The sequence below is a fragment of the Dromaius novaehollandiae genome, chromosome 3 (genome assembly GCF_036370855.1).
Source record: "Dromaius novaehollandiae isolate bDroNov1 chromosome 3, bDroNov1.hap1, whole genome shotgun sequence".
In the NCBI taxonomy this organism is placed as follows: domain Eukaryota; kingdom Metazoa; phylum Chordata; class Aves; order Casuariiformes; family Dromaiidae; genus Dromaius; species Dromaius novaehollandiae.
In genome coordinates this window covers 119,699,196-119,719,008 of record NC_088100.1, presented here as the reverse complement: position 1 = coordinate 119,719,008, position 19,813 = coordinate 119,699,196, and the positions used below count along the sequence as shown (strand labels likewise).

The 19,813-nt window shown below is 44.7% G+C and overlaps 1 protein-coding gene across 2 annotated transcripts in view; it reads right to left on the bottom strand.

The window, feature by feature from the left end:
• Positions 1-4,014: 4,014 nt before the first annotated feature.
• The window catches only part of LOC112980111 (calpain-8), a 28,796-nt gene continuing 12,997 nt past the window's right edge, over positions 4,015-19,813 (bottom strand). Inside the window, exons 7-21 of one of the 2 annotated variants that reach the window (XM_064509964.1) lie at positions 19,533-19,618; positions 18,108-18,182; positions 17,110-17,270; positions 16,205-16,380; positions 14,198-14,209; positions 12,253-12,464; positions 11,605-11,641; positions 10,844-10,909; positions 9,852-9,909; positions 9,209-9,273; positions 8,228-8,296; positions 6,790-6,970; positions 5,778-5,894; positions 5,107-5,165; positions 4,015-4,202 (exon numbers count right to left, since the gene is read on the bottom strand). In XM_064509964.1, coding sequence (XP_064366034.1) covers positions 4,179-4,202; positions 5,107-5,165; positions 5,778-5,894; positions 6,790-6,970; positions 8,228-8,296; positions 9,209-9,273; positions 9,852-9,909; positions 10,844-10,909; positions 11,605-11,641; positions 12,253-12,464; positions 14,198-14,209; positions 16,205-16,380; positions 17,110-17,270; positions 18,108-18,182; positions 19,533-19,618 — 1,398 coding nt within the window. In that variant the 3' untranslated portion in view covers positions 4,015-4,178. The remainder of the gene's footprint in view (positions 4,203-5,106; positions 5,166-5,777; positions 5,895-6,789; positions 6,971-8,227; positions 8,297-9,208; positions 9,274-9,851; positions 9,910-10,843; positions 10,910-11,604; positions 11,642-12,252; positions 12,465-14,197; positions 14,210-16,204; positions 16,381-17,109; positions 17,271-18,107; positions 18,183-19,532; positions 19,619-19,813) is intronic. The other variant, XM_026094753.2, reaches the window with a different exon arrangement.

Below are 19,813 nucleotides of genomic sequence, written 5' to 3'. Positions count from 1 at the left end.
GCAATGTTTCATAGAGTTTTCCAAATAAGAAGAGAGCAGTGGGAAAGCCATTTGTTTGTTTGAGTCAGCCCTGTGCACTACGAAGGAAGCGTATGTACCTTCTTCCCAGAAAGCAGCAGGAGTCAAAGAAGCAGCAGTTTTCTCCGGCTGCTGACATCATTCGGCTCCCACACTGCTGAAAGGCAGATTCGCTCAGCTTCCTCCTGGCTGTTATTTCGGCGTTTGGTCAGGTGTTTCTTTAGCCCATCGCCCAGAGCCATTCCTACAGATTATTTTCAGCTTCCCAGCCTGTCTCTTGCAGATACACCCCTTCCCAAGCACCATAACCAGCAAAGCCCTTCCACGCACGCAGGCAGATGATTTGGCACTGATGGGGGCCAACATTTCAGGTGAGAGCTGCATCAAAGAAATTCAGAGGCTGAGGAAAGAGTTAATGAGCAGCCAATAGTAACAATTGAAGTAATTTGCTATATTAAAGAAAGAGAGGATTTCATGCTGTACGTGCCAGTTATGCAGAGGGAGACAGACACCATGGCAACAGGCTTGTCAGGCACTAGCAGGGCACTACTTTAAGATTAAATATCGCTAGGGACATCATTAGTGGTGGAGAAACTTCAAAACCTTTGGATTTGGGGTTTGTTTCGCGCCCAGAACCTCACTGGCTTTTCTGAACTTTATTTGAATCTCCAGTTTGTAAGTTTAGACTGGGATAACCACAGCAGACTGGGATTCTGGATGCATCCCGAAGAGGACAGAAGGAAAAACGTGCTCACAGTATCTCAGCACTTCCAGGCAGGCCAGGTTGCCTAATCTGTATGGAAATTAGGACCCAAAACATACAGCTGAGTCAGGTTCAGCAGGACTGTCTGAATTAAAAGGATGAAATGAAGTCTGAAAAGGACTGTTCCTTCTGTCCTTATTCGTAAGCCATGAACATGCTCATTAGCCTGCGGTGAGGAGAAAGGCAAGATCCCCATGTAAATCTCCCGTTCTGGGAGGATGAACAGGTGACAGATAATTGCGCGTATTAGATCTGACTCTTTTTATACTTCGAGCTCTTAGGCAGAATCCCAAATCACAGTGACTGTCTTGTACCTCATGCAGATGTTTCCTCTGGTGCGATGCTGGTGGCAGATGCTGATGCGATAGGATTTATACCCGCGGGAAGTTCCCGTATAAGCAACAGCAAGACAATTAGTCCACAAGGAGGTTGAAAGTCTGAATCTGGATTAATATGAGTCACATTTTACAGGAGCAATATGCAGAGTTCAGGTTTTCAGTGCACCTGGCTGCAGTGCAAACAAAAACATTTCTACAGTGAGAAGAAGGAGAGAAGGGGAAGGTTTGAAGAGCCGCTGCAGAGCTTCCGAGGAGGCCTCTTTGGCCCCACCTTACTTATAGAGTGCTGAAAGTGCCATGTAGCAAGATTTTTATAGTGATGATGAACACATCACAAATTCATGAACCCTCGAGCCTCGCCTGCATTACGATTCCCCACGACAGAGCTACTCCAACTTAAGGGGAGTGAGCAGCGCTTGACAGCTCTGAAAATGAAGCATGGTGAAGCAGGATTAGAGCGCAGGGACCCCAGACACCCAAGTGCTTGCTCAACCCACCGTGCCTTGCTGCTGCCATCAGAGCTGCTGCAAGCATCTTAGTCAACAGCCCATCAGGGCTAACTGGGAAACTGATGAGCACAGATTCGTTCAGGTTGTAGCACAAGGAAGGAGAATAAGGAGATCTTAATCATCTTTTCGCAGATGCATCAAGTAAAAAGGAGAAGTGCATTCAATCCCACAGAAAGGCTTGTTTTTCAGCAGTTGTTGGAGACCTGATAGTCAAGTGCTGTGCTCAAAGAACAAATGGGAGAGGAAGCGGCTCCTCTGGAGCTGCCTGCTTCCCCAAGATAAAGCGAGATGGAGTGGAGCTCTCTGCTCAGCCTGTACAGGAGGGTGAGAGTCATTGAGATAACTATGAAACGCATTGTAATGGAGGTATCTCACTTAATGTGAGGGGAGAAGAACTGGGACCGTGCAATGGATTTCTGTGTATATTTGTTTCTTCCCAATCCTGTTAAGAGAGGCCTCTCTGTGACCATAATTGGAATAAACTGAAGAATAGCTGCGTGTGAGCAGAAAGCTAATCCAAAGCTGCAAGCAGTTAGCTCACCCTGCTGCATGGTTAGCAAGGAGATGTGGTGCATACTCAAGATACAGGGCAGAGAAGGACATGTCCTTCTTACTGAACAGGCATAGTATTTGCTAGAAAAGCACAATAGCTCTTGACACCTAAACTTGTCCCAGGTAGCTCTCTCTTCCAGGTAAGTGGAAGATTTCTGTTGTTGGTTAGCAGGCAAATATCTACCATGAGAAACTGGTAGCAACATAAGACGGCTGTGTACACGTCATGACCAATGATACATGCACAGAGACGGCAGGGGAAAGCTTGCTGTTCCCCTCACCAGTTCCCCTCACCAGTTGTTTTTACCCTGCAACCTGAACTAAAAGGTGTTTATTTCTCTTTTACTGGGAGAGGATTTCTAAATGAGTGTAGCGAATACCATCTATTAGAAAGGTAGAGTAATGCACTGAAACAGGACATAGTTTCCTTTTAGTCAGACAGCTATATCCAGCACCACTGAGAAATGCTAGGAGATGCCAAACTGAAACTTGGAGGCTGTCAGGAGGTATTCTGTGTTCGGAGATGAGGAGGAACCAACAGTTTCCTCCCTACTTAAGAAAAGAGCTTAGGAAAAAGCCAGCATGGAAGAAAGGCTTCTCTTAAATACAGCTCTGAGGAGACAGGGAGGTAGAGCCATGGCCCTACTGCCCACTTTGAGGGTACAGCTCTTTGTCTGCACTCCTTTGGCTCCCAGGTCGAAGTGTCAGAGATGTCATCTTGCCAGATCATTACAATACTGTGAGATACAGAAAGGTTTTCAAAATACTAAAGAGGCTGCTAGATTATCTAGCCTGCAACAAATATAGTTGTTCTTTATAATACCATGAAATTAAAGGCAAAGAGATTTTTTTAAGGACAAAGGTTTTACAAGATAGTAGGGAAGGACAGCACTGTTAGCCAATGACTGTTAGCTTTGGTTTCTTCTTTAAATCATGGTCCACCTTAGCACATCCATCACACAAAAGCTCTAAGACCCCTACAAGTGCATTTTATATTCCTCCCCTCATGCTTGCCTTTGTGATCTTCTGAACTTCAATCCCTTATCTCCTAAAACTCCAAACCCCATCCTTGGGTGCTGAAATATGCAAATGGACAGATATTCAAAGGAGAATATCTCAGCTGAAGGAACAGCAGTAATGTGCCTACGGCCTCCTATCCCTGCTCCTCTGCCTGGAAGAGTGAGCCAAGCCTGATGGATGGGTGCCGTTGTGTTTGTCTGCTTCCGCATTTGGGCTTGGGGCCACAATCCCTGCGTGCTTTCAGCAGCTCATCTTGTCCCTCAGAGCTCCTTCACCCCAGCTTCTGCTGACCCTTGACAGAGCCAAAGCAGGCAACTGGCTAGGAAGGGAGGTAGCCAGAGCAGCAGAACAGAAGATAGCTAAGGTACATGTGCACCAAGTCTGTGCTGTTCATCCAAAGCCCCAAAGACACCTGTGGATATACACCTTGGAAAACACCACTTCCAATAAGGTGGGTAACTTCTCCCACACTATGTGGCACTCTGAAGGGTTCACAGGCACCTAAGAAACTCTGGACAAAAAGCTTTTCTTTTTCTTTCCCTGCAGCTCATTAAACACAATTTTCGCCCTCACTCAGAGGGCAAAACACATGCTGGATATTGCAAGCAAGAGGGATCCATTCCTGGATTTTGAACACTGCTGAGTTATGGTGCATACTTAGAAGACAAATCAAAGCCACCCAGACCCATCAGTGCTAAGTCAAAATTGTGACGTTTCAGTATGACATGAAGAAATATTCTTTGGGCAGGAAAAGGAGGATACATCTGGGTTTGCTTGTATTATTTGCACTTTTTTGTTCAAGAATGCATGTATCTTCTAACCGACAGGAGATCATTTCATTTTTTATTGGGCTTAAAATAACTTGCCAGTAATTAAAAAAGGTTTCTCTCTCTGCTGTCTTTGATAGCGAGAAGCCAAACAAGTCACTCCACGGTTGTCAGAGCTGCAGAGGTCTCTGCCGAATTCATCTACAGTGGTTCAAACCAGTGTGCAGCACAGCCACTGTGGGAGAAACAGAACAAGGAGTTAGATTGCCTGGGAGGTCCATGGCATGGACACGCTATCATGGCTCTCTATAACAGGCTCTGAGAGAAAATCCTGTGAAAGACTGGAACTGTATTTGTATGCTTTATGTGTAGGATCCACCTGCGCTGGAACTTTGGGGAAATTTATTGCTGGGATGGGTGTCAGACATTGCACATGGGGTTTCTCTTGAGGAAGGACAAAGTTCTCCAGAGCAAGTTGCACGTCCTTTTAAAATTCTAGGGCCAGATTATGCAAAGTACACAAATGCAAATGGATTTAAATAACTCTGACTGAAGGCCATAGGGCTTCCTAGCCATCCTCCCCCCTTTAGAGCCAATCTTCAGCTGAGAGGACTAATTAGATGGACCTCTTGGGGCCCCTTGCAGCTCTGTTTCCTGTGATGTATTTGTATTCTGCAAAGGGAAGACTGAAGCTGATTGCTTTTATTACAGCTTCAACAGGAGAAATTTGCATTAACGACAATAAAAAAAAAGACCTGGCATCTTAAAAGGACTCTTCTAATTCTGGCAGGTGGTTCAGTTCATTTTCTGCCAGACAGGAACAGTTTTCTACTGTGTGTTTTCTAATGCATTGACCACTGCCCCCTGAAAGTAGACAGTAAAACACACTGTGAAAGCATTTCCTCAAACAACTTTAGGTGTTTTGAACATATCTTTACTTTTTTGCTCATATAAAGTAAGTGTTTGGTCTACTAATTTGGACAGGTCTTCTGAGCTGATGAGCTTCTTTGCATAAGTAAACTTTCCCTTTGAATCAGTATTTAATTTAATACTTAGAATATTTATTTTAAAGAAATGAATTTTAGTGGTGTCCATTGTTACAGCTTAACCACATGGTATTTTAATACGACTAGCCTCACCTCAGCCAAAGAGAGCTGGATGACTCCACTCCTGTCTTTGTCTAGGAGCTGGAACACTTCTAAAAAGCAAAGGAGGGGAAAAATGGATATAAACCACAGAGTTTGGCATATAGAGAATCACTGTCTGATGAAAGGTAGAGGTCTGGCCTTTTGCCATGACCTGCTGCAGACCTACTGGGAATATTACAGCTGTTCTTCTCCTTTCCTCTTACTTGTAATTTCTAAGCCACTTCACAGGGTAGAATAGTTAGATCTGCAGCAGCAAACTGGGAGTTGGCAGCAGGACAGCTACAAAGTCTAACATGCTCATATCTGGTATGATTTGGGGGATGCACATGTAAATCAGGTCTGAGTCAGCATTGTAAACGACAAATGGTACCATTTAGAGGAGATGGGACAATTGGGGGCCCGAGCACTGAACAAAAAGTGCAGATAACCATAAACCAGAAAAGCACGGTAGATCATGAAAACACTTCTCCCCCCAACTCCATGGCCACTCAGACAGAATGGCGATTGCCATTTCTCTGCTGCTTTTTGAAACAGGCACATTTGTGCTGGCTCCCTCACATTTCCATGCACTTTGCTACATTCAGAGTTAGAAGACACCAGACACTCAGTAAAAACCCAAAGTTATCAGGAATCCCTCTTGGCTGATGGAGGCAGGCACTTACTGAACAGGGTCTCCAGGCGGATCATGCAGGCCACGAAGCCGTCGAAATCGATGGTCAGCTTGCTGCAGGCGTAGCGGATGGCAATGCTCTGCTGCACTTGATTGCTGAGAGTGAAACCTGAAGGCACAGGAAGCACACGAATCACTGCCACAGCAGGCTAACACGCTGCCTTTGATGTGACTCGTCTGTGGACTCCTGCAGCTGCAGGCAGACCTGGATGAAGGAGGGGGTCCATTCATCCCAGAAGGTCTGCTGGGCACCTTTAAAGCCCATTGCACTGCAGTGAAGGGAGGCATAAAGCTCTCCCGCAGCATTTTGTCAAACTGTATATTTAACATTGTTTCACATCATTACCAGTCCTCTGTTCCCCAGACAAACCTCTAATTAGTGAGTCTAGGGGATCCAGATGAATAGCAGTGATGGCAGCAGAGCAGGTTGCTCACGTAACACGTTGGGCTTTATTCAGGCCTATATTAGTGCTATTTCTGTCTCTAGATCATTCACATAGGACTCCACTGGGCACAAAACAGATCAAAAACCAGTGCTTCTCTAGATGCCTGTGAGCTGGCAAGCACTGCCGCAAAAGTGAACAGCACAGATCAGAGAGGACACGGTTGGGGCATGCCTTGATAAGGCTTGCACCATCTCTAGTGTGGAGGAAGGTGGTGGGAGGAAACGAAGGGAAAAGAGGCTTTGGGCATAGCTTCGAGAGAGAACGATTAGATTAGGAAATAATGAGACCAAAAATAGAGCAAGTAATAATCAGATGGACAAGCAATGATCACAGCATAGACAAAAGTATTAATGGTTGAGAACGCAGAGGAGAGGACGGGGTTTGATGTATATAACAGCAAAAGGACTTAGTGGCATGTCAGGAGGCGAGAGTGGCACTGGCAACACTGCGATCTAGGAGACAGAGGCAGAGCAGTTAACATGCTCCGCTGGCCTCCCAGTGCTTGCTTTTCGCGGGGGATCGCAGTGGTCAGAAGGTCTCCCCAAGCAGCGTACTCACCTGCCTCGCTGAGGGCCTTCCGCATCTCGTGGGAGTCCATGGTCCCGGAGTAGTCACTGTCCACTTTCTTATAGATGGCCTGTGGCAGAGGAACGGGGGAGTATGGGAGCTGCTTTTGAAAGTGGGCCTGCACAGCAGTGGGGTTGTGTGAGCACAGGCGGGCAGGCTTCGACTTCCACAGCTGGCTAACGACAGCAGTGAAGACATGAGTTCACCAGGGGCTGGCAACCAGAATGAAATATTAGGGCCCTTCCAGGGTCTACCCTTGGTTTGCTAGTCCACACTGGAGCCCTGACATAGTCCCTGCTCTTGCAGCTAGAGTAAAGCTGGACTGATCACGCCTGCCTGTGCTGCATCCACACCACCGCTTTGCTGTGTAGACGCAGCCTCAGATTTCCGATGAGCTGGGACAGACGCTGCCCCTACCAGCCAAAGCTTCAGCCCTTTGAAATGTTCATGAGAAGGGAAACATCTCCAGTAGCTACTGGCAAGCAAGCCAGCCTGGGAAGCACATTCCCAAGCGCTGGCAGCCTGCCTGCCTTCACGTTACGTGGTGGCAGACAGAGCACTGAGGAAAATACCCTATCGTTTGGCAAACACCGCAGCAGACAAAGTCCATTTTGCTTAATGTTTCAGACACGATGACAGATGCTTCCTACTGCCAGCGGGTTTGTTATCCAGCACTGGAAAATACGTAGGCCTAGAGCTCAGGCTGGAGCTGGCTCTGAGGGCTTGCTCTGCTGACATAAGCCCCCCCATGCACCCAATGCCTCCAGCCTGAGGAGAGCTGAGCACTTCTTCATGAACATCCACGAAAGGTGCTCTGCGCTGAGCAGCATCAAACGTGGGAGCAGCAGGCTTGCTTCAAAGGGATGTCACCAAATAGCATAGGTCCAAATTTGACCTTCCTTTAAACTGCTTGATTCTTGGTGAACTTCTTGGGATATTAAACCCTCCATCAGAAAAATAACTGCAGCATTTCTACAAGATTTTAAAAATACAAAGCCAGGCTTTTCGTAGATCCTATTCTTGCATTTGCTTCAGCAGTTAACTAGCAAACTCTAGTGCCAGAGCATGTCTCAGCAACCCTGGTGCTCAGGTGATAATGTAACGCACCACAACAGCAGAGACAGGTTCATAGACGCTTTAATAAAGCAAGCAGCTGAGAGAGACTCTGTCTTTTGTCCAGCAATGAAAGGGAGTTAATCTGGCTTTTCAGAAGGTATCGCAAATTATGGAGAATGGTGGGGCTAAGGTGAAAGAGGCTCTGCTTGTGCCCTTTTAAATGGAAGGTGTTTCTGTGCCCTGGATCAAACTCCAGCTGTGAGAAGGGAAGCTTATGTGTATATCTGCCTTTGGTGGCTTAACCCAACCTCAGTTCTGGATCTGTACTTCAGATTTGAGAGGGAAGGGGGGACAGTCAGAAATATTACGTTACCAAATACTTCTGAATCTTCATCCAAAGTGTCTTGAATTCTATAAGTCCCAAGGAGCCGGTCCCATTCGTCTGGGGTTGTTAAGGTAGGGTCTGAAAATCAGGATTCCTCTGTCCTTATCAAAGCTGAAGGGCAACTAGTTCCGGCAAAAACAAATCACTCATCACAGGGTAATCTTAATGCCATATTAGCTCTCCTTTGTAATGCATCTCCATCTCCTACAGACAGGCCCATATTTTTATATTTGCTTAGGGAAAGGCATGCCAAGAATCTCCAGGCTATCTGCACTCTCAAGGAGTGATTTATGGGATGCTGAATACACAAGCGTGATTAGATCCACTCATATTTTGTACAGTTAATCGTGGATTAAAGCCCTTCGGGAAACAAAGCATCTGCCTTGGGGTGGACCCCTGTCAGACACCAGAGGCAGGAACCACGAGTAAACTGCAAGAGCCGGTCTCAGGCTAAGCCGTCGTCTGCACATCCCTCAGGGCCCTGCACATCCCTTCCCATGGAAAACTACGCACGTGCCCTTGGCTTTCTCCCATCAAATAATTTCTCCAGCCTCTCTCTGCCCCTTTGAGCCCTGTGCCATGCTAGGAGAACCCAATTTTAGAGATGGGAGTTGAGATTGTGCTTAAAACCCAGACTCCTGCCAAGCACGCTGTCTACGTGTCTTCACCTGGTCCTCGGCCGGGGGGGAACCAAGGCTCCACGTGCCAGCTTCTCTCCACTGCTGCTCTTTGGGGAAACATTTAGGCAATGGGAGATGTAAAGCCAGTGGGAGAAGCAACCAGTGATGACACGGTTCAGGCTGCTGCGCCCTGAGCTGATAGAGCTTTCTTGGCTGAATTTTATGCCTTCGGTCAATAAAGACATGTGTGCCGAGGCAACGAAAATGTAAACTTAGCCTTATCTTGTCAGAAAGACGTGCAACAGAAATCCAGAAACTTTGACGGTGATGAAAGACATTTAAAGGATACATCTAAAAGGCTGATCATCTCCCTGCAAGTGTTAATGTTGAATCCGTCACTTTTAACATCCCTTCCTGCACACAAAGGAAGTAAAAATCGAAGTCAGAAGTACTTTTAGACCAATATTTCTCTGCATGCCACCCCAGAGGTGCCAGCCACATTAAAATCTCCCCAGCAAGGTAAATGCTCTGTCATTTCTCTCACTATTTCCTCCCAGCTGTCTCTCTCAGTTTATTAACAAATGGACATTAAAGTGGCTTTTTTAGTGCAGGGACAGGGGATGCTCTCATTTTAGGGGCTGGTAAGCCTCTATCTGCCCACAGAAATCACACAGCAGCATAATAATAATAGTAATATAATAATAAGCATAATAATATAATAATACTAATAATTTCCCCTGGTGAAGGGGGAGGGATTTGGCAGCTCTTTGAAGGGGAGTCCCGGATGGTATTTTTTTCCCCCCTATATAAGAGGTTCAGCAAGTCAGAAGAAACTCAGTGGGGCTGGGCGGCAAGAGGAGCAAGGTGCCAGCCGGACCCTGGCTGTGTGTGAGGCTGCGGTGCCCCGTCCTGCCGCGGCTCCCTCCGCTCCCGCTGAGCCCAGGCGCAACTTGTGCCACCCTGCTCAGCCCGCAGCGCACAGCGCAACTCACGCTTTGCCAAAACCCGGTTCAGGATGGTTTGAAGCTCAGTTGCAGTCACTTCACAGTCCTGGGCAGAAAATATAACACGTTAACGGGAAAAGCAGTTGAAGCAAACTGCATTCATTCTCTGTCAGCCATCTGGAGACTATTTTAGCTCCAACCCTATTCTCAGGCAGGTAAATCTTTAATTTTTTACTAACATTTTCCAGGAGCCATCCCATGGAGGAGATCCTCAGAAACCATGAGTATTTCCCAGCCTTTCAAATGGGAAATAAGTTGTTTGCTAGGTGCTGTGGAGGCATGACCCAGCAAACGTTAACTTTTCACCAGGACTGGCTGGATTGATTTAATATCTCAGTTTCTTTCGCGACTAAAGGGGTTCAGGATTGCATTTGAGATCTTCCAGGCTTATGGAAACTGCAACCAAACAGTACTGAAATTCCCCTCTCACAAGACAGAAGAGTCTTCCTAACTATGAAGGTGTTTTCATTCTTCAGCGCCTGTGGCCACCTATTCATCAGCAGCAAATGCGATGTGACAGCCACAGGCTAGCACAGCAGGGTTTGCGAGATACCGACGGCTGTCGAATGCAATAAATAAAGAGAAATTTCACCCGACGGTTTTCTGATTCCAGAGGCTTCTGCACTAAAAGGAAGGAATTGCCCAAATGGCCAGTTGTCACAATTATGTGCTAACTCCACAGATAATTTATTGTGCCATGGAATAATATTTTCACAGCCGTAACTCCCATCATCCGTATTTTCAGAGTTACTCCATGCCTTGCATTACTGAGTGAACAAATCCCATTCCGCACCAATAAGAGGAATAATGTAGTAGAACTGTGCTATTGTAGAACAAATTGAGCTGAAGCTGTGAGCTAATAAAAGGGGAGAACTGCCTGGTTTTTGAAGGCCAGGCAGTAAAAGGAATTGGCAGGCTAAATATTTGCATAATCATAACAGAGAGGTCACAGTCTTTTTCTTTCATTTTAATCCACTTACCTCTCCTGAAAGCTTGTGAAACAGAGTCTTGAACTCATCATCTATATCTTTGTTATCGACATGAGGCTGGAGGAAAGAGATGATCAAGAGTGTGATTTATGACATGGTACTGGAAAGTGAGATACGGGTGTCATAAAGCAACTTTACAGGGGACTATTTACAACCATGGAAAACGTGCACTTGCACAGCAGCAGTGGCAGAACAGAAGGGCTCCTTAAATCAAGACTGGGCAGGGGGTTGCTTTCATTTGGGACGAATTACTTTCCAAGACTGAAAAAGTTTTGAAAAAGTTTTCTTGCATTGTCAAAGTAGTCTTATAACTACAGAGCAAATGCTGCTGCACCTGGCTACAGGGCACGCGTGGGGCTCTTAGCTCACTGGTTCCTTGGAAGTACACTTTTGCAATTTCTCCCTGGCTTCAGGAAGACTATTTCTTTCTATGAAAAAGATCATTCTGCATCCTCCCCCCATCTCCTACCTATGTTACACAAAAGGATAATTTAATGTGTTCCTACCCAGTCTATGGGGCTGCAGCTTCTGCGCCTCATGGGCACAGTTACATGAAAATACATGTGAAACTAAGCCAGAGAGATGTGTAAAGAACCCCTGTAACTGAAAAGGTTTTTTTCCTGAGCCCAAACATGTATTGTGATCAAGCAGCACAGTACTCAAGAGAACAGCAAAAATCTTACATCACTTTTACGGCATTTTGAAAGAAAAGTGTGTTGGAAAAAAACAGTCTGCCCAGTTAAGGTGTTTACCTCATACGGTTTTGCAGCCACCACATCACCAATCACCCTAAGAAAAAAAAACAAATAAAACACAACGACCTATAGTGACTAGTCTACCATTTGCCCATAAAATAATTAAGAAAACAACATGTTTTAATATAAAAGGCATTGCCAAATGCACAGAACAAGCCTCTAGTTTCCCTGCTTACTGTGCTCCCCATCTCACCTCCGTCTGCACCACCTCCGTTTAAGATATTTTCATTGGGAAATCCAGCTTTATTGTTCTCACCTCATATTCAGACTCCTACTTCTTTCATTCACCGGCTGCTATTGATGAAATAGCCCTTTTTAAAACCATCTCTTCATCACCGTACTCCCAGGTCCTCCCTTGCGCTCTTTAATTGGGGCAACTTCTGCTTCGTAGCCCTGGGGGGTCCAGTTAGGACATCACTGCTTGCCGGAGGCCATCTGATAAGCCGTGACTGCGTGTGACGAATGTGTGTGCCACACAGGGTAGACTACGTAATAAAACAGGTGCTAGAAATGGGTCCGTTTGGCTGATTAATTGCTGGCTAAGGGGAAGCACAGGGCACGGGACACAGGTCTCTCGCACAGGGTGGAACAGTTTCCTTCGTGTGTCTCACCAGCAGAAGAGGAAGCTTTACAGAAGATACTTACTGAGTCTTAGCCTGTTTCTCCGAAAAAACTCGAAGGCAGAACTCCCCGTTTTTGTAAGGCTCAAAAGTGGAGGGCACGATGAGGTACTCTCCCTGGGGCAGCTTCATGCGGCTGGAGACCTCGCGCAGGTTGATGTAAGTGCCAGACCGGGCTGCTGGTTGGTTCCTTGCAAAGAAATCGCGGTTCAGATGAATATCTGTGGTATTTTCCAGCTGCGGAGATTATGTTTTTGTTAGAAATCATTTGACAATTGACTGGTAAGCCAGACACCCTACCTCAATTTCATTGCTTAAAAGCCATCTCAAGATGTTTTTCTTAGCATGAAAAAACGAATCCGTGAGTGACGGTATGAAAGATAACCACCAGGATTCGGTCATGGGAAATAGTCAGGCAGATAATCAGAAGGAAAAAGTGTCTTGCTCTATAAAGATTACCTTTTCACATGCCTCTTCACAGTCTGTGGTATAAAAATAATTTAAAACATCATAATGTGCACTCAAATTTGCTCAAATTAGTGCTTGCTATACAAGCTGTTCCACGCATTGAGCATTTTTTTCTTTCATAGCCTGTTCACAAAAAAATTTTGATTTTACAAATGCATTTCTTTGGAGCAATTTATGGTCTGTGATAGAACTCTTAATTGCACAGGAATTATGCTCTCTGATGTCTTTAAACAGACAGAAAAGAATAGCAAACAGGACAAAATACTAGCATGAGGGTGAGATTTTTCAGATCAGATCAGAGGATTTAGCCAAGTTCTATTAATAATATTAAAGATATGCATATAGCCCTTTGGAATATGGGGTAAATAGTACTCAACTTTTCCGTAATACCCATATATCATTAAACAAGTGATACACTGTATAGCTCGTAAAGCACTGATGTAACAAGGAACAGTATTGTAAGAATAGCATCTCTGCTTTTGAACCTCACATTACTGACTTTTGCTCCACAGGGATGTCTTTCAAAAAGTATAATCCAATGATCCACAAAAAGACCTGTATGTTTGACACAGGCTGTGGAACATGACACACTGATAAAATTTCTGCCTGTCTAAGATCAGAGCATACGAAGGTGTTATCAAACATTTTATGATAATTCAGTGTTTTTTTCATAAACTGTAGCATAGCATGGGTTTTTATCTTTTTTTGCTTTGAAGACAAGATTGGATATGGAATTTTTTCAACACCCCCAACACTTCTCTCCACTCAAGCTTCAGCTGAGTGGGGCTGCAAAGATTAAGAAATCAGATCGCACATCTTTTTCAATGCATAAAGTTCATTTTCCCTTTGCGTCTGCAAGGCTGTTAAAGGAGCAAAATTAATTGGTTCGTGACCACACTTTCATTTACCAAGAGAGAAGGACGAGTTGAAAAGCCAGAAAAAATTGGCAGCACAGACCGCTGGACTCAAGTAAATGAGTATAGACTATTCCTACGGCCAGACACCCCTGTGGTCTCTTTCTTCAGGAATGAAAAGTCTCTTTACCTTGATATTGACATCTCTGAGGATTAGGGAAGGTTGAGCTGGGTTTGTTCATTAAAGCAGCCCCAGCTCAGAACGATAAAAGGAATGGAGAGTGCTCCGGAGTTCGGCATTTCTTCTAAAAAACATTAGCTACATTTTCTCACCTTTAGAGTGAAGAGACCCTGTTTGGCCTTTGTCTTTAATAAATAGACAAATTCCGACCTCTGCTATACAAAATCAAATTTCAACAAGTATAAATGAGATCAAGATTGGGACTCAGATCTCTGTAATAAAACTTGGTGCCCCAATCCCTTGGAAATGGTTATGGGGAACTTGAGATATTTGTGCAGTGATAAAAGAGCAAAGCTCTCCAGAAGAACTGTCATCAGCAAGGAAGAAGTCCTGCTGGTCGTTTAAATCTCCAGTGCGACAGGAGGTGTCCATCTGGAGGCTGGAAGTCTTCAGCAGAGATTACGTACCTCCGGAGGAATCTGAAAGGAAAAGAAAGAACGGATGCTAAGGGGCTGCTACATACATTCTTCAGCCATTAGAGAAAAACATCCAATAAAGCCTTATTCAGACACTTATTTTTCATTCCCATTTACAACGACATATTGCAGTGTACAGCTCTGCATGAAGTTCTAGCTTGCGCTAGAGCTGCTCCAAAGGAAAACCAGGATCTTCAGCCAGAGGAATCTGTACAACACTTAATTGCTTTTCTCCAGATATGATGGTGTGAACGATACTGTTGGCTGGAAATATTTGGATGAGCCTTGAAATGTTCAGTCAGGAGACTCCACAATCATTTAGCCCCACCTTGCAAAACTGACCTCAGATTTTTTCAGAGCAGACCTAAAATCTACAAGTCTACCGTTATGGGAATGCTGAAAAAAATATAAGGATACTGTCACCAGCCATCAGCCTGAGGATGAATAGACCGTTGTAAGGTGAATGTAATGAGTAACAAATTTCAAGATTTAGCCCTTGCTAAATTGACCAGACAGCCATGTTAATTGGTACCTCTGAATATAAGGTAGCTTTTCAAAATGCAGTCAATTGTCTTGGGAGCACGAATTCCAATGAGAGCCAAAGGGATGGTGCTCCTAAGTCACCAAAGAGCTTTTGGAAATTTCACTCGTACAGTGCTTCTGGACTATCTGAGATGGCCCCTGGGACCTCAGGCCTTGTTCGTCATATCCAGCACACAGAAGTCAAGAGCTCAGGGATAGGCCCTGTTACAGGATTTTTCACCAGGCAGTTCTAGCTACATGACTTATAAAAGCTCGGCAGGGCGGGTGGCCTTGAGCACACACCTATTTGCTTTCTCTTATATAGACATCTGCTTTAGATCACCATCTGTGTTGTCCTAACTGGACTTCCTCAGCCACGGCATCAGCTGCAGCGATGTGAATCTACAGCACTGGGTGGCCCTAGGAACTCGGATCACGGCAGGATGTCTACGTCAGGTGGCTTAGCAGCCACTTCTTCCAAAAGGAAGCATTAGTCTTGGCAAGAGTCACTAAATCTCCCTAATAAGGAAAAGATCACAGAGGAGGCAGATGAGATGAATTATGTGTAAAGCAGAAAGGCTCTGCTAACTTCTCTGTGGTTGTACTGAGCGATGTGAGCAGCGGGCCATCTTTAATGTGCAAATTCCAGGGCGCACACAGGTCAGAGTGCTTGGCACCTCACAGATGGCGAGTCAGAAATGTGCACGGCAAAACCTTTCTGCGCATGCAGACGCTCAGGCACTAGGGAAAACGCTTTCTGGTTTTGAACCATCCCACACAAGATACATTAGCAAAAATCAGCCATTCCCATCTGCTCCCACCTGTGCTGGTTAATGATCTTCATCCAGAGGAATCTACACAACATTTAATTGCTGTTCTCCAGATATGATGCCGTGATCAAAAAAATTGGTTGGGAATCCTTATATTTGCTTCTCTCCCCTCACATCACAGAAGTTAGAGATGTGACTGTAGAATTTTTCCCTACATTATATCTACAGAGACAGAAGCAACACTGGGAAAATCAAAAAAAGAAAAAAAAAAAAGCCCTCCTGGAGCAGAACAATAGCATGGTAGACAATGAATCAAAACAATTTTCAAATGCAAAGAAAAAAAATGCAAGCAACTACTGAGTGCTAATGATAGGCTGTAATCAGAGCCACTTATCTGGAATTGCCAGGCACCATGAGACTGCCCCTATTTAGATGCTGAAAGAGAAGGCTCTCAATAAGACTGTTCCAAATTAATTGCTTGTAGTTTTACACCTCTCTCCTCTTAAAGTGGGACAAAAACTGAACCTAAATTTGTCTCAAACTTCCCATATTATGTGGGTCAGGAAAAAATGAGAGAAGGGTTTGAATCATCTTGCAAAATCCAGCTCTTGAAGTGTAGTGCTGAATGTCAAGATGTTGCACATTACTAATTTCTTCCAGGGGAATAGAACAGTGAATAAAACCTTTAACGAGGAACGAACGATACCTGATAGAGCGAAAAGCCAATACTAAGCAGAGCTTCCCCCATTTTCTTCTGTCTCCTGCGGTTCTTCTGCATCAAGCCCACCAGCAGAGTACAGCACGGCTTGTTCACGCTCCCTTCATGGTCATCATCTGGTTCGTCCAGCCGGATTTTAAACTGGGGATTGGTCCAGTACGTTGCTAAAAATTCCCAAGGCAAAACAAAAAGGAGAAGATTTTGCTCTCATTGTAACCAAGATGATTGCCACTTGAATTACAAAGAATATGTCTTTGGAAGAACCTTTGCCTGGTTCCATGGTTTCAGAGCTATGGTTTCAGAATATGGTTTCATATTGCACATATGGTTCTATGTTTTCAGAGCTATGTAGAACATCAAGTAGAGCCATAGCAAATCAAAGCACCCAGTTATTTCCTGGGCAGTAATAACAAACAGGGAGGAGCTGATGCCATTAATTCCAACCAGGCATTTATCTCCAGGAGATGTCCTTGGCTGAGGCTGCTACTGATGCAAGAGGACCAAATGCCTCTCCAGAGGTCTAACCTGAAAACGCATGCCAAACCACGCTGCCGCTGACCTGCAACACTTTCCTGGCCTATCCAACCCTTTGGAGGATTATTCCAGTCAGAAGCAGAAGGAGCGTAAGCAGGAAGAGCACAGAGGGGAGAAAGAGGCGTGAATTAACTGCACAGTGGGGAGCACGTTAAGTGCGCTGAGGGGCATTAACCCTGATGAGGAAATAAGTGTGAATTAAGTCTTGATTTAGACTGCCGAGCTTTTCCTAACTATCTAAACCCTGCAAAAAGAATTTGACCTCCAAAACCTTCCTATCTAAACCCCTCCTGGTTCAGAAAGAGTTTTGTTTGTTTTCTTTGTTATTTCACCAAGTGCCCACTTGGCTGAGTCTCTACCTGGGAAGTTTTGGCAGCCCCCAGCAGTGGAGCCCCGTCTCCACTGTCCATTAAACAGGGTCAGGTCCCACTTGTTGACTGTGTTGCTGGTCAGTGTGTCGGGAGTCAGGTTGCAGATCTCGAGCCGGGTGAACTGCCTTTGAAAATCTGAAAACGCCATCCTGGCACATAAAAAGACCGGGTGAGTTCATCAGCCTGTAACAGTCAGAGCAAATGGATCCCTTTCCCAATGGGGCAGCAGATCTCAGCATCAGAGAACTGCCCAAAGTCCCAGTAAAGTCACTAAAACTGGTGGAACCAAATGTGCAATAAGATGCTATTTAATGCGAGTAAGAGTTGGCCTTTCTGAAAGAGTCGCTCTGCCAAAAAAAAGCACCTCAGTTTGGTGTTTTGCTCTAATTCCACTGTTGATGTTTATTTTTACCACTCCTAGCATGTCTGCATGAGTGACAGACCTTTTGCATCGTGCTGTGAGCATGAGGCATGTCCTCAGCTCTCCACTGCCTTATGTCCCATACAATTGCTCGTACTGAAGGATGGTGGGTGTTTATCCTTTAATCCAGTCTAGGACAGAGTTTGACATGGACTCAATATTGATCTGTGTAATCAGCTAACTGGGATGGGCTTTCCATTTGCTCTGGGTAAATAGACTCTTCCCAAGCGGATAATCTAGACTTTTTCATTAGTGTGTAGCATTTAGGCAAAAAACAAGCCTCAAAATATAGACCATCTGAGGTTCATTCTTGCCACCTCATTAATTTCATTGCCATCTGGTCTCTATATTTTGGATAAGCACTAAGTTACGCAAGCTCTAATAAAAGGTAATATTTTGAATGGGAAGGGAGATAAACAGGAGGCTAACAACTCATGCATGTCACTGGTACTTTAGTAACCCTTTTGGTACTGGTAGTTTTTCTCCATCCAGATGAAAGGGCTGCTGAAAAAGTGTATGCGCATGTAAAACATCCAAAAGATTAAGCTAACCGAACGATTCTCACCAAAACTCTCCGTCATCTACTTGCTTATCCAGAGCCTGTTTTTGTCTGCGATCAATATAATTCCATTCAGGAGCACTGCAGACAAAAGACAAAAGCAACCTGTTCAGTTGTTACATTTAATTTCATGACAAGAGCAGAGTTAGGGTCTGTCCTGGGTTACAGCTGACAAAGGCATATGTATTTCTGCAACACCTTCTGCCCCCGCAGTGGCAGTGCACCCAGCAACCGGACGATGCAGAGCTGGGATCACACTTCAGCTGTGCTTACAACAAATAAGCCTTAAACTGGATCATCCCCAGGAGGTGCCAGAATGCACAAATATCACAGAGACTGGCTGGACTGGGAAATATGCAGGCTGCAGGTCAGACAGAGCTTCTCAACTGGGAGATCTACTGAAACACCTGATGTTCTCCCTAGGGAATGAGCATAAGCTCCACTGTTTGGATCACCAAAGAACAAGCAAAAAGGTGGAATCAGAAAATATACTGCCTAAAACGGTATTGTTTCTCTGCTGTTCTGATGTTATTGTGTGACAAGCTGGATTCCGATTTGATCTGCTCCCATGTAGCTGTAAAACTCTATACTTGCTTCAGCAGGGCTGTCCCGGGCTAAAACAGGTGTAGTAAAATCCAGATGTGGCATGTACATGTGCCTGAGGCATGCTATTTCTTGGGGTTGAGCAAAGCAGCTCTGATAAAGGTAAGAATAATCCTAATTTTCTTCTGTATTTTCTATGCTCGAGTATGATACAACATCAGCATCAGTAATGCAGTCAGTCGGGACAGGAAACAGATCTCAAAATACTGCCTGAAAAAATATATCCTGGTCCAAATGAAAGTAAAATCCATGCCATTCTAAACAAAAATAAAAGAGATGTTTTCACTGGTGTTCTCATGAGACTCCACGTCCAGTTTAAGACCACACAGTTCCAGACATTCAAATTTTGAGGTCTTTAGCTGACATGATCTTTAGCTGAATTGACCTTTACAAGACTCGCCAGCAGAAAGCAAATACAGGTCTGATGTAGAGCCCATCAACCTCCTAAGAGCTGGAGAAGAGGCAAAATGGTTTAGCTCTACTCTGTTATTTCCCAGGAATGGAACTGGTCTGCACACTCTGCTGAGGTCTTGGCAGCATCAGTCTTGCAAAATGACCTGGGTATGACTTGCACTGTGCTGTTCACAATTAAAATGTAGACTGTTCTCTCTTATTAGAAAGCTCTGTCTGCGGCAGGGAAGAGTGTCCACTGAGCAGAACAGATCAATATCTAGCCTTGCTTTTGAATTAATAATGTTTTATTCCAACGGATTTAGTATCTTTCCTGAATGTGCTCTGTGATTTGATTAACTGCATACTCCCAATTTAATTTTTAAAAGATACCAAAATACAGTGAAGAGAGAGAGGCAGGGGTATGTAATAACCTACTTATCACTCCAAGCTCCAGTCCATTCCACTTCACCCCAGGGATTTCTAAGCCTGACTAGTTTCTCTGGCCGTCCTCGGTAATTTACCTAAAGGAGCCACAACAAACAGAGCCTGAGCACTTCCATTATTCCAATCATCATGTAGCAATTGCATTTCAAACAGGTTAAATATGATTTGTACTTGAGTGATGCAGTCCATTATAATTTGCAAGAGCTAAAAGGCACCTAGAGGTCTTCCACCCTTATTTTACATTCTCCTCTGCCACCAAGTGATCTGTTAGC